Below are 13,987 nucleotides of genomic sequence, written 5' to 3'. Positions count from 1 at the left end.
GTGCAGGGGTTATCTCAGCCTGGCTCGGGGACCTGCCTCTGTCTCCATCCTCCACCCTGGTGACCCCTAAATGCCCCTCTTGCTTCTAACCCAGCCAGTGCCCCCACACTGAGCAGGAAATGAGATGTGAGAAGGAATAAGCCTGTGACTGGGTCCAGCCCTGACTTCCTAATCTATACGATGGGCACAAGGACCCCTGTGCTCCCACGTGATACGGTAATGAGCAAGAATGTCTGGGGCCAGTCTCCCTGGGCAGGAACCCTTACCACGTGAGACAAACAGTCTACCAACTGGGTAGTATCTCCAGGTCAGGGAGACTGACAGTTTTCCTCCCATAGGATTGTGGACAGATCTCTGACAACACCTGGCTCACAGTGAACACCCAGCCAGCTTGGACTCCCATTGTTATGGTGTCCAGGGTCACTCAGAGGTTTCCACGGCAGCCCTCTAACACACTTCCTACAGTGGCCTCTCCTTATGCCCAGGGAAGCCAAGCTTATGGAGGTCAGAATGGGCCTGAGGCTATCCAAGAAGGAAGAGGTCAAAGCTAGCATGTGAGCTCATCTGCCTGCCCTGAGGCCTGGACGTGAATGACAGTGCACAGATGCACTTGGCATTGGCTGGGCTGGTGCCAGCTACACCAGCATCCTCCTCCTCCATGGCATTATTAAGAAGAGGAGCTTGTCAAGGTCAAGGGGTGAGGTCATTTTGGGTTCTTAGTGCCCACACATGGCCTGGCATACAGCAGGGTCCTGGCACAGACTTGCTGAGTTCATAAAGAGGACTTGGGACAGTGCCCAGAGCCTGGCCAGTGAGCTCATCTGACATGGAGGGTATTGAGAAGCAAGAGGAGCTGCTGGTGAAGAAAGGGCAGAGGGCAGAGGAGGTGAGTGTTGAAAGACAGGTGAACACACGGGAAAGGCTGCTACAGTAGGACAGGAATTTAGGGTCATCCGAGAGCCTCTGGAAGGTTTAGCCGGATGAAGAGCCAAGGAAGATGCGCCGCGGCCACAGGCTAAGAGGCAACACTGAAGTCTGCCTAACACTACCCCAGGACTGTGGGTAAATCTCTGACAATACTTGGCTCACGGTGAACACTCAGCCAGCCTGGACTGCCATTGTTACTGTTTCCAGTGTAACAGACATCCACAATAATCCTGTGTACTGTTCCTACAGTGGCCTCTCCTTCAGTCTGGGAAGCATCCCAGAACTTAGTTGGCTGGTGTCAGGCCCAGGGGAAGAACATTATTCTAAATATACATGCTCTCAAACCAATTCTGAGCTAGGTCCCTAAGCCTTAGATATGTTTGTTGTTGCGGCTGCTGCTGGTAACAATGTAATTATCATCCCCCTTTTGGACAAGACAGGGCCAGAGAGGTCAGGGGACATGATTCCAGCTACACCTCCCTGCTGCCTTGCTCCAGAAGTCACACCTCTTTACAATCTAATGATCCTCAAGGTTACTAAAGCAGAAAAGGTGCTCAGAGACCATATAACCCAAGACCGGGAAAACAAACATAGCACGAAGGCCTACTCCTTTGCCCAGGGCAGACATTAATAATGTATCCCAGCACTTCTGGCTCAGCCTAGATGGGGGTTTCAGAATTCTCAGTCCCACTGCAACTTGCCAGGGGTTGTAAACAGATAAAATGTTTACCCTCTCAGCTAAGCACAATGCTTTTTTTTTTTTTTTTTTTTTTTTTTGTTTGTTTGTTTGATAGGCAAAAATCCAGAGCAGGGAAAGGAAAGAATTTGATTAGCAGGGATCTGCAAGTTAGGTCTGAATTCCTAAGTATCCAAGAAGAGGAAACAGCCTCGATGAAGTATGGAAGTGGAGAAGCAGGGACCTTTGCGTGCCTTAGAACCAGAGGCTCTGGTGGCTGGCTCTGCATTTTGTACTGTGCACAAAGGTTCACACCCGGGAGCGGAGGGAGGTGGCCTGCTCTCTGGCTGGCACAGACTTCCCAGGCATGGGCATCTGTGCATTCGCTCGTTGGCTGGTGGGGCTGCTGTTCGGCCCTCTCCGCTTACCTTCTGTCATGGTCTGGAAGTACATCTTGCCACTGTAGCGCCCATAGCCTGCAACGGTGCGTGCCCGCACCTGGAAGACATAGATGGCGCCGGCTTTGAGGCCCTGCACAGTGACCGTGTTGGTGGGGCTTTTTATGGCTGTGGCGTTGTACTCACTGAGCTCCTGCTGGGGGACAGAGAAGACGTTAAAGAGTGCTGCCTCCCGCTGCTCCGTGGGGCAGGCCCACTCCCGGGACAGGTCACCCAGTCAAGCCAGCGCTTCCCACGGAAGCTGACACAGTATCTTTCTCTCTTGGACCTGGACAGGTGACCTGCTTTGGACACTGGAACATTCTCATAGGCATGAGAATGAACATAGTGCAGACGTCATATGTGCCTGATGACCTGGCTCGGCTTCTATGCTTTCACCATCTGCCAGAACAAGGGGCCTGAGCCAGGTTCTAGAACAGAGGATTGCGGCTGCTTCCAGAGCAAGAAATACGTGGAGACCTTGGCCTTGAGCTGAGACAGGGCCGTTTAGCCCACAGATACAGATCTACGAGCAAGAAAGGTGGGCACTTCACGTTGCATGTATGCTTGTGGGAGCGCTTCTTTTGCAGCATTACCTCAGCAAGAGCTGCCTAATGTACATACATGTTCCCGGAACCCACAGGAAGGAGACCCATCTCATCGCTCATCTGCATGTGACTCTGCCCTGGGCTTTGTTTGTTTTGAGACAGGGTCTCACATAGCCCAGCTAGCCCTGAACTTGATATGTGGCAGGGAATGACTACCTTTATCTCCCAGGCGCTGGGATTATGGGTGTGCACCACTGTGCCCAGCTTTATGTGGGCTCTTTGCATTTTAGGCAGAGACAGTGACATTCGAGCTCACACATACTGGTTAGCACCTGCTTTGGGCTCAAAACTGGGCTCCACACGGAACCGCTTCCAGTGCTCAGGGCTTCGGGTACACGAGGCATAATGTTCCCGCCTTTGAGAGATGTGGCCCACCATTCTGTCTTCCTGGGTGTTGCCCCAGGCAACCTGAGAACAGGACCAAAGTCCAGCTGAGTGAGCGGTGGGACTGCAGATGTGACAGGGCTAGACTCAAGTGGGGCACACTCAGGACACCTGCCCTCCACTCAACAAACCCTCCCTGAGCGTCTTCCTTACACTGAGCCTTGGCCAGGCGCTAGGGGCCCATAGGTGTAAGCCGCAGCCTCAGAGCTCCGATTAAAATAACTAGAACAGTTGTGGGGATCCAGCCCCTCAAAGGGAGAGCTGATGAGCCACTCTGGGCCCTTATCCAATAAAAAGACACCCGGTCACAATGTTGGTCATGAATACATCTCAGATGCACAGAGTCCCCCAGCACATCCTGAGACAGAGCAACCCCATCCGGGGCACCGAAGTGAGCCTGCTTCCGGTCTGGTCCAGAGGCTGCTCTCTTACGGTGACCTGGGGCAGACCAGTGTCTCAGACGGGATCACAAGGGGCCGCCTAAGAGGGGAAATGAGTGGGTATGAAGAGCCCAGCCGGGCAGGGGAAGGAGAATGGGCTGAAGGGAGGGACCTGGCTGTGGTGGGGATCTGTGGTGAAGTCAGAGAGAGCTCTCCAGAGAACGGGGATGGGGTGGGAGACTCTGGACTGAAACCTTAAAGAACAAGCAGAAGCCATGCAGGCAAAGAAGGGGGTTCTGGCAGAAAGAACAGCAGGTGCAAAGGGTAGAGAAGAGCTTGGAATACGAGGTGGGAGAGGACAGGCTTAGGGGCATCTCCTGTTGTGTCACGGCCAGGGAGCCGGGCACAGTTCCCTTAGGGAGACCACACAGGAAGCTAATTCTGGGCCTCAGCACCCGTGCTCTCTCTCAGGTAGCTTCCTGGATTTCCCCAGTTCCCTGCAGCCTCAAGAAAATCTGCTGAGATACTCTGTCACTGGAGACACATGCCTTCTACTATGTTTTATCAGGTGACCCTGGACACTAGGCTCTTGGCCAGCCAGACCCCTACCAGTCTCAAGTGTCCGTTCCTTCTCTGTCAGCTCTTTGCTCGCCATTCAAGGCTCAGCACTAATGCTGACTCTGATGGAGACATTTTAGATATCCCAGCCAGGAGTTCTGGGTACAAAACCTCTTCTATTGTTCTGATGTGTACACCCATCTTCTCTGAGGAGGTGGGTTTCCCGAGGGCAAGGGCCACACACTTTATCTCTAGATTTCTCTTTTCAGTACTCAGTGGAGGCTTCTTACTGATGGACACGCATGGTCAATCAAGGATGCAATTCCAAGACTGACCAGTAGGTGCTGCTGTGCAACACGCTATCTGCTCCAGCACAAGGGATGGATGGAGTCCACATTTGGGGGGGGTGCCACCTTGGGAGGCTGGGGGTTTGAGTTGCTCATTCTATGAAGACAAGAGAGTCAGTCCTGGTGTCACAGGTACCCCGAGGGGAGTGAGGAGCCAATCCAAGCAATCCGCTTCCTTAATGCCAGGCACAGGATGGAGAAGGGACCAGATGCTGTTTTAAATGCCAAGTTTCTCTTCCACTTTGTTGCAGTGTGTCCTCAGGGTGGCACCCCTCGCTTCCCTGAGGCTTGGTGTGCCATTCAGGAAAATGGAGCAATAAATACCAAGCCTCTAGAATTTAATCAGGCATGGCTCATGAGACTCGAGGCAGGCTGCATTGCTCCAGCTGCTTCTCCGGAGCACCACTGGCTGGGTGTGTGATGGGAGAATGCAGAGAATCAGGCTCCAGCCCGCCCGCTTCCTTCTTCCTCTTTCTATCTCTTTCTCCTCTTCATTTGTTGAGCCAGACTCACAGAGCCCAGGCTGTCCTCACTATTTAACTGAGAATGTGACCTCAAGCTCCTAATCCCTCTGCCTCTACCTCCACGGTGCTGGGATTACTGGCATACATCACCGTGGCTGGTTTGCAGCCTTGGCCTTCTCATCTCCAGAGGAAGAGAACAGCCGTGGGGGCCGCTCCACGCCACTGCGGAGATTCCGTAGAAAACGGCTTGAGCTTTTAGCACACAAATGCTGTCCCTGTTCAGTGACTCCATAAGTGCCAGTTCTCATGAGCGTCAACTCCGTTTTAGAGAGCACTCCTTGCTGACGTTCACAAAATAGGTGTAGGAAGGCCTAGGTGAGTGTGTCTCAGACTTCGCTGGACAGATCCTGTTCCAGTTTTGCCAAACATAAGCCGGGCCTCCACAGTCCGCCCCCTCCCCAGTCCTTGTCCCCTGTGTGGAATGCTTGGCTCTCTCAGCTGCTGACTGGACATTTCTGTGGAACTGACATTGACATAGATGTCAGGGTACCTGCATCGCCCAGTGGCTCTGCTCCCAGCCTTGGAGGAACCCATGGGCCCTGGGAAGCCGCTGAAGGAGACCACCTCTCCAGGGACAGGATGGGTGGAATTGGCCTGACTGCTGACATTTATCCAGCGGCCTCAAGCAATGGCTATCAGTCCAGGCTCAGGCAAGGCAGCAGGTCCCAGGAGATCTGGGGAAAGGCCAAGCCAAAGAGACCTGAAAGCCACCTCCATTCCTAAAGGGCTTTTCTGGAGAAGAGAGAGAGAAGCAGGAAAAGTGGGTATGGCTCTCTGCTGGGGAAAGCCCCGTGTTTGTTCTAGAAAGCTGTGGAACATCCTGGAAAGGGATAGATTGTGGGCACAGGGCACATCGGAGGTGCCAGGCAAGAACCAGCCATGGCTTGCCAGATCCACATCTTGCTATGGCAGCCTGGCTGCGCTTTTCCAGGTGACAATAGAAGGCTGAGGCATCAGGGCACAAGTTGATCTTGGTTCCCTGACACCACCATGAGCTCCTCGCTCCCCTCGTTGGGTCCTGAATGCTCCTCTGCTTCTACTGACTCTTAGCACATGCTTCAGGCTATCCTAAGCCTGACTGGCAAGCGCCACGCTCCACTCGCAAATCCCCTGCGCCTGGAACCAGCACCCCCCCCCCAGAGTCATTCTACCATTCCCTGGGGCCATGGGCATCAAAATGTCTAACCCCATCATCTCCCACCAACTCAAGCAGCCATTATTCCTCACTCGGTGTCCCATATGTCTCTGGGTTCCCCCTCCCCCCCGCCCCCCACCGACCACTTTCCATGCAGTACTCTGCAGAGATCTTTCACACAACTGGAGTCAGATCCCAGCATTCCAGAACCTTCTATCACACTCTAAATCAAATCCAGACTCACCAGGCCTGGAAGGCAGGACACACCCCAGCTAGCCTCCCTTTCCGACCGCTCCCCCGTGGTGTGCTCTCTGTCTTGCTGTGTCGTTCTTATTGAGATCTGAGATCATTCTTCTGTTCTCCTAGCTCAGCTGCTCAGCTCTGCCCCAGGGCCTTTGAGCCCGCTGCGTCTGCAGCCTGAATAACTGCCTTCACACATCCCCCTGTGAACTTCTCTCAGCTTTCAAAACTCAGCTCAAATGTCCCGGATATAGGCCTCCCTCTCCCCCGTGCCATGGCTGTGGGCCACTCTAAAGTACCTCCTGGGACCCGAGACCTTTGTTGGCCCTTCTGTGGCGAGTACCCTACCCGGCTGTTAGTGTCTGAGCCTTTGTTCTTCCCAGATGGCGGAGGCCTCTGCAGCCAGCATCAGCTGATGACAGCGGAAGTCAAATGGCCTAGTGGCTGTCCTCTGATGGCATGTACACCCCAGCCTCTGAGCAGAGGGGCTGATTGAACAGGGACCCAGTCCTAGCTACGTGTCACTGGTCATCTCAGAAGTAACCTTGGCAGAAAGCTGGGATTGAGGAGCGCCAGGGAGAGTGAACGAGAGAGGTCAAGGGCAAGTCCTTTCTCAGCCACTCAGCTGAAAGGTCACCCGTGCCTCAGTTTCTCCTCCCCTCAGCATCTAAGGGTACCATTCCAAAGATGACTGGTGATGGCACACAGCAAGGACTATGAGGAATGAGCAGGTGGACCCTTGGCCACTGTGGAGGCACCTGGTCCCCAAAAAAGTAGAGCAGTGGCACCCTAGCTCACACCTCTGCCAAGCTCCTGGGTCTGCCTGTTGTGGTAGGAAATGGGTGGGTTACAGTCAGGACCGCACAGGGATTCCTCATTTCCGCTCCAATCTTTGGGGAAAAATACTTTCGGTTTCATTTAATCACAAAGCTTCTTAATTAGATTTTTTTTCCTTCTCTTTCTTAAAAAAAAAAAAAAATCAGTTGCTAAGCTGTCCTTGCTGGAGGGAGCAGAGACACCGGCCCCTGTAAGGCAAAAGCTTCCTGGTCCAGCCACCTAGGCTGGGAGCGCCTTCAACGTCTTTCAGGACCCAGTGAGATGCAGGGCTGCTTTTCTCAGGAGAAACACTCAGTCCCCTCACCCCCAACACATCCAACAAGCATTCATGGAGCACCTACTGTGTACCAGGTGCTGGGACATAGCAGAGCTGACGTCTCACCCTGGATGAGTTCATTAGGTGGCTCAGTGTTGCCAGAAGGAGCAAAGAGAAGGGCAAATGTTGGCCCTGGTCTTGGCAGTATGGGAAGGCTTCTTGGAGAAGGTCAAGACGTTTATGCTGAAACACTGAAGTATGAATTGGGGCTGGCCAGGGTGGTGAGGGGCAGGAAGTGACTGGCCCAAGCGGCCAGGCTGCCCCTGGTTCTTGTTTCATTCATAGGCTCCATCCCTCACTCTCTGCTTCATCCATACAATGCTCTCATTCATCACTCACACCCTAGGGAGGCCAGGGCCCCTGCGGCCAGCGTGCAGGCTTTCCAGAGAAAAGGCAGAGTCTGTGGGAAGATGTTCTCCGCAGTGTTTTGTGGTACCCGAAGATGCCAACAGGCAGGGTTGAGAGACCAGGGAGGGAAGGATGTGATGGGGAGACCAAAAGCTGGGGGTGGGGGGAGTTGGAACCAGGGCTGTGCAGGTCTCTGGGGGAGATGGCCGGTTGCAGCGGGCACGGCAATGATGAGGGTTTCATTCACTCCTTCACTCAACCCATCCAGCAGGTGTTTCTATGCATCAGGTTCAGGGCTCTGGGGAGAAGGTGATGACCAGAGAGAGGTGACCCCTGACTTCCTGGGACACAGGACTCCGGGATGTGCAAAAAAGCCAGTGATGGGGGCACTTGGATGAGGCCGGATGTGTGTACGGCAAGTAAATCCCAGCTAACCCAGATGCTGACGGGGTGCTAGGGCTAGGTGGGGGTCTCACACAGTGGGCTCCCACAGGCGGAACTGCCACTGTCTCTAGCTGTCTTCTCTGCATGGCATGCCTCCCCATCCATTTCCTGCTTACTGTGGGCTACCCCCAACGAAGGGCCTTCCTGTCTGTCATTTATGGACACCTTAGTTTGAACAGAAGCCCTGCGTCACCTTTCCCCGGGGTCCTTGTGGTTCTCCATGGGTACAAGGAAGAAGGGATGCAAGTCAAAGGACCAGGTTACAGGGCCCCTGGTGCCTATCCATATGGGTGGCCAACTCTTATGTCCACTCTTTCAGCCCTGTACTGTGGGGATCTCATGTTCTCTGGTCCCCATGGTACTGCCCTGAAATGCGAGCCCACCCTGCAGGAGGCCGAGCAAGGAACAGGGGAGCTCACACCTGTGCCTCTGCAGGGGGCCTGGTGTTGGTTCCTGCCTCTTCTCCTTCCTCCTCAATTCTCCTTCCTCCTCATGGTCCCTACAGAGCGGAAGTCCCCTCTGCAATCTACCCAGGTGGAATTGGAGGCCCGGAGCGGACAGGATGCCTGCTTGAGGATCCAAATGGCTTCTGCCTGTTAGCCTTACCTGCGTGGCTCAGCCACAGGTCTCTGAAGCAGCAGTGGGGTCTGTTTTGTAAGATCAGGGAGAAACCCCACTCTGCAGCCCAAGGTGTCTAGGTGGAGACAAGGCCACAGCAGTCTCAGAGTGGCTCAAAGGAAGTCTGCCTTTCTTCTCTCAGCCTACAGGAAGAGCCTTTGTGTGTACTGTCAGCTCACTGTGGGCTCACCCTCCACTGTGGACTTCCTATTAGTCACTGACACCTTAGTTTAAATAGAAGTCCATCTTTCCCAGAAGCCTTTGTGTTCTCTAGGGCTACAACCCCACACAAGTGCTTTCAATGAGTGAAGACCAGTTACTACTGCTAAGTACAGTTTTGTTTTGTTTTTTAAATAGTTTACCAACGAACTCGGCCTCTGGAGGTCAAGACTGAAGAGGTCTTGATGGCAACAAGCCTCAGTGTGGCATGTCATTCAGACAGACAGCCTGTCCCCTGGATCAGAACAGTGAGGTCAAGGCACATGCTCAAGATCTCACAGCAAGGACGGTAGAGCCAACGGAGAGCCAGGCAGCCTGACCCTGTGGCTGACAGGAGAGTGGACGCCAGGCTGAGACTGGGAGAGGGGCCCTTGGGGGAGATGAAGCCAGCGGGGACACGGCTACCTTCTCATAATACTGTAGCTCATAGTCCAGGATCACGCCGTTGGGCTGGTCTGGCTGGGACCACGACAGGGTGATGCTGTCCACGGTTCGGCTCACCTGATGCATGATGGACACGGCCGATGGTGCTGCAAGAGAGAGGCCAGAGGTCAGGGGTCCAAACAGGCACGAGGAAGGCCAGCTTATCTTAGAAGGGCCTGGATAGAGAGGGAACTTTGTTGCCAGGGAAGGCAGGGGCAGAAAGCTGATGGGGGGTGTGTGTGTCAAGGACCAGAGAAAGGACCCACAGGGAGTTCAGGACCATAGTGGGGCCTGGGGCTTCTCTCAGGGCTGGCGACAGTGTTTCGGAGCTAGATGAGGCGGTAAACATACTAACTGCCACTGTGTCATACATCTTGAACCGGTCGGATGTGTGGCACAAGAATTTTACCCCAACCACGTCTATCAAGTACTCGATCTACCAACCCCAGCCCACCAGCAGCCTCAGCCTCTGTTCTCACCAAGGGGGTGAAGACAGAGCTGTGAAATGGGCCGTGCTCTGTGCTGGAAGAACTAGCACGAATACATGTGTGGAAACTGAGGACTCAAGGGGGTCAGGCGCCGAGCCCACGTCATTGCCTTCCTCTGATCCTTTCACTCTTAACATTCTCCATTAATTTTTTTGCCTCTTCATGGGGCAAACCTGCACGCTGCACCTGCCGTGTGTCGGAGGGTGTTACACAGGGGTTGGGGCTGGGTGGGTGGTCTCCAACGTCCTGCTCTTGCCAGAGGGGCCCATCAGGGTCTGGGTTGCAGAATGCCTCTCTGGACCTGAGGTTCGAGGTCCCCTGGGGGACTGAGGACTCACAGCATGGAGAAAGCACCTCCTAACCGTTTTCCTGGCTCCCGAGCAGGTCTGTGATGGGCAGATTTGCCATGCTGGCCCTCAAAGAGACACCTGAACATCAAGGCCAACCCTTTTTCTCCCAGTTCCTACTTGCTTCCCAGGGCTTTGGCTGTGCTAGGCACCAGCCTGGCTTAGTCCTTTGGGAGCCCAGGGGCCTTTGACATTGGAGCTGACTTAGCTATTTCCACTCTGCCTCATCAGCCCCAGATTGCCCCGTGTCCTCTGCCAACTGGCTGTGTGGCCTTAGGTGAATCGCCAACCTCTCTGGACCAGACTGTTTTCTGGACCCTGGCCAGGGTGGTGGGCTTTCGGCTCAGCAGCTCAACACTCTGCCCTGTCCCCCAAAACCCTCAGCCTAGAGGCCAGGGCGGCTGAGTCCTGAGTACCGATGGCTTGGCTCATCCCCCCACCATTCACTGACCCCTGTGGCCTGGGCAGAGTCTTTCACCTCTGGGAGCCTCGGCTTCCACACCCTTGCTTTATGCAGCAAGGCCACTTTAAGTATGGAAGACGTGTGTGTGTGTGTGTGTGTGTGTGTGTGTGAAGGCTGAGTGGGTGGCAGGGCAATGCTTCTGGGAGTGCTAGGCTCCCCCTAGGGAGAAGTCCCTCCTCCTGGTCATTTCAGAGCCACATAGCCTCAAGAAAGTAGGCTTCTTTCTGCCTGGGGAGGGCTACCTCCCCACCCCATCCAGCAGCACACTAGGCTCTATAAAGAGGAACCGGAGAACCTAGACCAGAGCCAGGGCCCCTGCTGCTTGCTGCTTCTGGAGTCTCCAGGTCACTCCCAACTGCAAGGCAAAGCAGCAGACTGAGTCCTGTTGCTTGCCTCCCTTTTCAGCTCGTGCCAGTGGAACTGGGAGACCCGGATAGACCTCGAATTGCCCTCCTACCCCCAGCTTCGGACCCTGCAGGTGTCAGGCGTGGGGTGCCTGGGAACCTGGACCTCTAAGCCGCTACCGGGAGAAGCTGATGTTGCTAGAAGACAGAGCATGCTCAGAGACGGGCGAGTGATTTGTCCAAGGATACATAGCAGCAGGTGGGTCCAGAGTAGCTGAGCCCTGCTGGGGGATATGTGGGCCACTTGTCAGGTCACTTCTCGCAGGAGTAGGTGGCTGCCTGCTTCTCTGGCCACTCAGCTCACTTTCCTGGAGGTCCTGTGGGCCCACGATGCCCACCCAGAGGAGGCCCTGGTTACTGAGACCCACGCGGTCACTTCTCATCGGCTAACTCAGTTAACACGTACATCATCTGTGAGTTGGGCATTACGATACCCATTCTACAGATGAGGAAATGAAGTCAGGAGGGATGAAGAAACCTACCCGATGTGGTATGTAATATGCGACGGAGCCAAGAGTCAAACCCAGGCAAACTCAGGGCCAACGGAGACTTCTCCCTGCAACGCTACAGACAGAGCAGGGAAGCCTGCAAGGGCTCATGAGGACATCCTATGCTCCAGGCATGGTGGGTCCCACGGGCTTGAGAAGTCTGGGCTGCAGCAGGCTTGGGTTTCAGGCAGATCCTGGGCTCTGAGCCCCTAAGCCCCGTGACCCAGGCGTGGTGAGGAGGCGGCATCTGCAGTGAAGATGATCAAGGCAGGCCAGGGGGCCTGCCCCTCTCTCGGAATCCAGGGATTAGCAATGAGAAAAGGGACAGGCCTGAGGTTGCCCGGGGCCCCTCCTGCCGCCGCGTCCACCCTGGGTCAGCTTACCTTGGAAGTTGGACATTGGGGAATTCTGGTATTTTCAATTATCAGCCGGGCACGCCAGCAGGCTATGGGGTCAACGGTGCCCTGTGACCCTTGCCAGGAGATGGAGCCCCAGGGGGCAGAACACAGAAGAGGCCTGTAGCTTGAGGCGGGGGTGGGGGGGAAGGGAGGAAGCTGGCCAACCTGCCCTCCTGGGGCAGGTGGCCAGGGGGCCTGCTGGCCTCCAGCAAGGCCTGGGGGGGAGTAGGGAGAGCCCGCCCCTCCCTGGCAGGGGCTTAGGCAGCTGAGTTCACTCTGAGAGTTACGTTTCTTCCCCAAGGCATGATGGGGCTGGACGAGGGACTTCTGAGGGTGGATGAGGGGACAGTCCAAGGTGGTCCCCATAGGCTAAATGAGAAACCAGCTTCTAGAGGCCGAGAAGCTGAATGGTCAGCTCACTTCCTGTGACCATCTGCTGCCCTTGTTCCCATGGACAGCCCCACACATGCCCCATCCTGCCACGGAGGCCCTGCCTGGCATCCCCCTCTTCTCCCCTTTCCCAGGAACCATCCATTCTGGCCCTTTATGTTCTCAAATATACCGAGGCCCCTCCCGCCGGGGTCTCGGCTCCTGCTTTTCTGCCTGGAAACCTCCTCCCTCCCACCTGCCAGAGGTCAGCGGCACTTATTCAGATCTCCACTAAATGTCACCCACCCAGAGACACCATGCCTGACCACCTCTCCTCTCTGTACCACACACATTCAACTATCCCAGTGCCTGGAACAGTGTGTGGCTCGGAGTGGGCGCTTCAAGAAGATTTGTTGGTAGGAGTCAGGAAGGGAGGAAGGAAGGAAGGAAGGCAGGCAGGAAGGAAGGAAGGCAGGAAGGCAGGCAGACAGGCACCCTGGTTGGCTTCAGACAAGCTAGCCTTCTCTGTTTCTGCTACCTTCCTAGTAGTCTTTCTGACATGAACAACATTCGAGTTCTTAGTTAAGCACACTGTGCTCAGTTAAAAGCCTGCACTTCCCAACCTCTCTACAGGCCGGGGCGGCCATGTGAGATTACCAGTAAGCTGAACTATTACACAAAACCCGAAGGAGAGCAGTCTCCTTCTAATTCACCTTTGATCCTGGTGTCTGGGACTAGTATGTGATGGCTGGAGACACAGCAGCTAGACTGGCTCATAAAGATAAGGAGACATATTGAGGAGTCTGGGCCTCTGATGACTCCCACGGTTTCTACTTTCCAATATATATATATATATAGATTTTACAGATCAGAGGAAGAACACCTCCTATCTGTCTAGGCACCATATGGACTGGTTATATCAACCATCGCTCTCTAATTATGCCTTTTTGTCCTGTCACTTTTCAGGTTTCCTTTCTCTGATTCTGGGCCGGGCTATGTGACTTCGTTTGGCCAGAGGGATATAGGCAAACATGACCTGAAAAGGACCCTGTGTAGGTCTATCTGGCTACTGTCTAGGTTCCCTGTGTCGGCCAGGAGTTTGTCCCCACGACAACCTGTTAAAGCAGGTTCTCAGCCTTTCTAATGCTGCGACCCTTTCATACATGTTGTGAATCATAATGTAAATATCTGTGTTTTCTGATGGTCTTAGGTAACACCTGTGAAAGGGTCAACCCAAAAAGGTCGAGACCCACAGGTTGAGAACCAACTAGCTGAGGCCACTGCAGACCACGCGACAGCTGCCACCTCCAAACAGGGAGCTGAACCTTTACAATACCCAAAGAGCTGCCCGTGCTCTGGAGCAGACAGACAGCAAACCCAAGCACACCTCCACCAGGACCGAGGCTGCCACAGGCTGCCCAGAGACTCCCAAACCCCACGGCACGTTGCTTCTCTTCTACCACGGGCTTTGTCAGTTCCACCTGTCCCATGTCCCGCCCATATCACGCGGCAAACCATCTTCAATGGCACCTTCAGTCAGTGACGCCTCCCTGGCTCCAAAGGACCAGAGTGCAGGACACAGTCTCCTCCCTCGCTTCCTTTCTCTCCT

At 54.6% G+C, this 13,987-nt stretch overlaps 1 protein-coding gene across 5 annotated transcripts in view; it reads right to left on the bottom strand.

Annotated features, from left to right (window-relative positions):
• Window positions 1-13,987, bottom strand: part of Ephb2 (EPH receptor B2) — a 180,961-nt gene that overhangs the window by 24,408 nt on the left and 142,566 nt on the right. For 2 of the 5 annotated variants that reach the window (XM_060379279.1, XM_060379280.1), the window contains exons 6-7: window positions 9,404-9,528; window positions 2,032-2,197 (exon numbers count right to left, since the gene is read on the bottom strand). In XM_060379279.1, coding sequence (XP_060235262.1) covers window positions 2,032-2,197; window positions 9,404-9,528 — 291 coding nt within the window. The remainder of the gene's footprint in view (window positions 1-2,031; window positions 2,198-9,403; window positions 9,529-13,987) is intronic. The other 3 variants (XM_060379281.1, XM_021631464.2, XM_060379282.1) reach the window with 2 other exon arrangements.

Source organism: Meriones unguiculatus, chromosome 3, assembly GCF_030254825.1.
Source record: "Meriones unguiculatus strain TT.TT164.6M chromosome 3, Bangor_MerUng_6.1, whole genome shotgun sequence".
Lineage (NCBI taxonomy): Eukaryota > Metazoa > Chordata > Mammalia > Rodentia > Muridae > Meriones > Meriones unguiculatus.
Note: the sequence above shows the minus strand (reverse complement) of the source record. Positions and strands in the feature narration are given on the sequence as shown.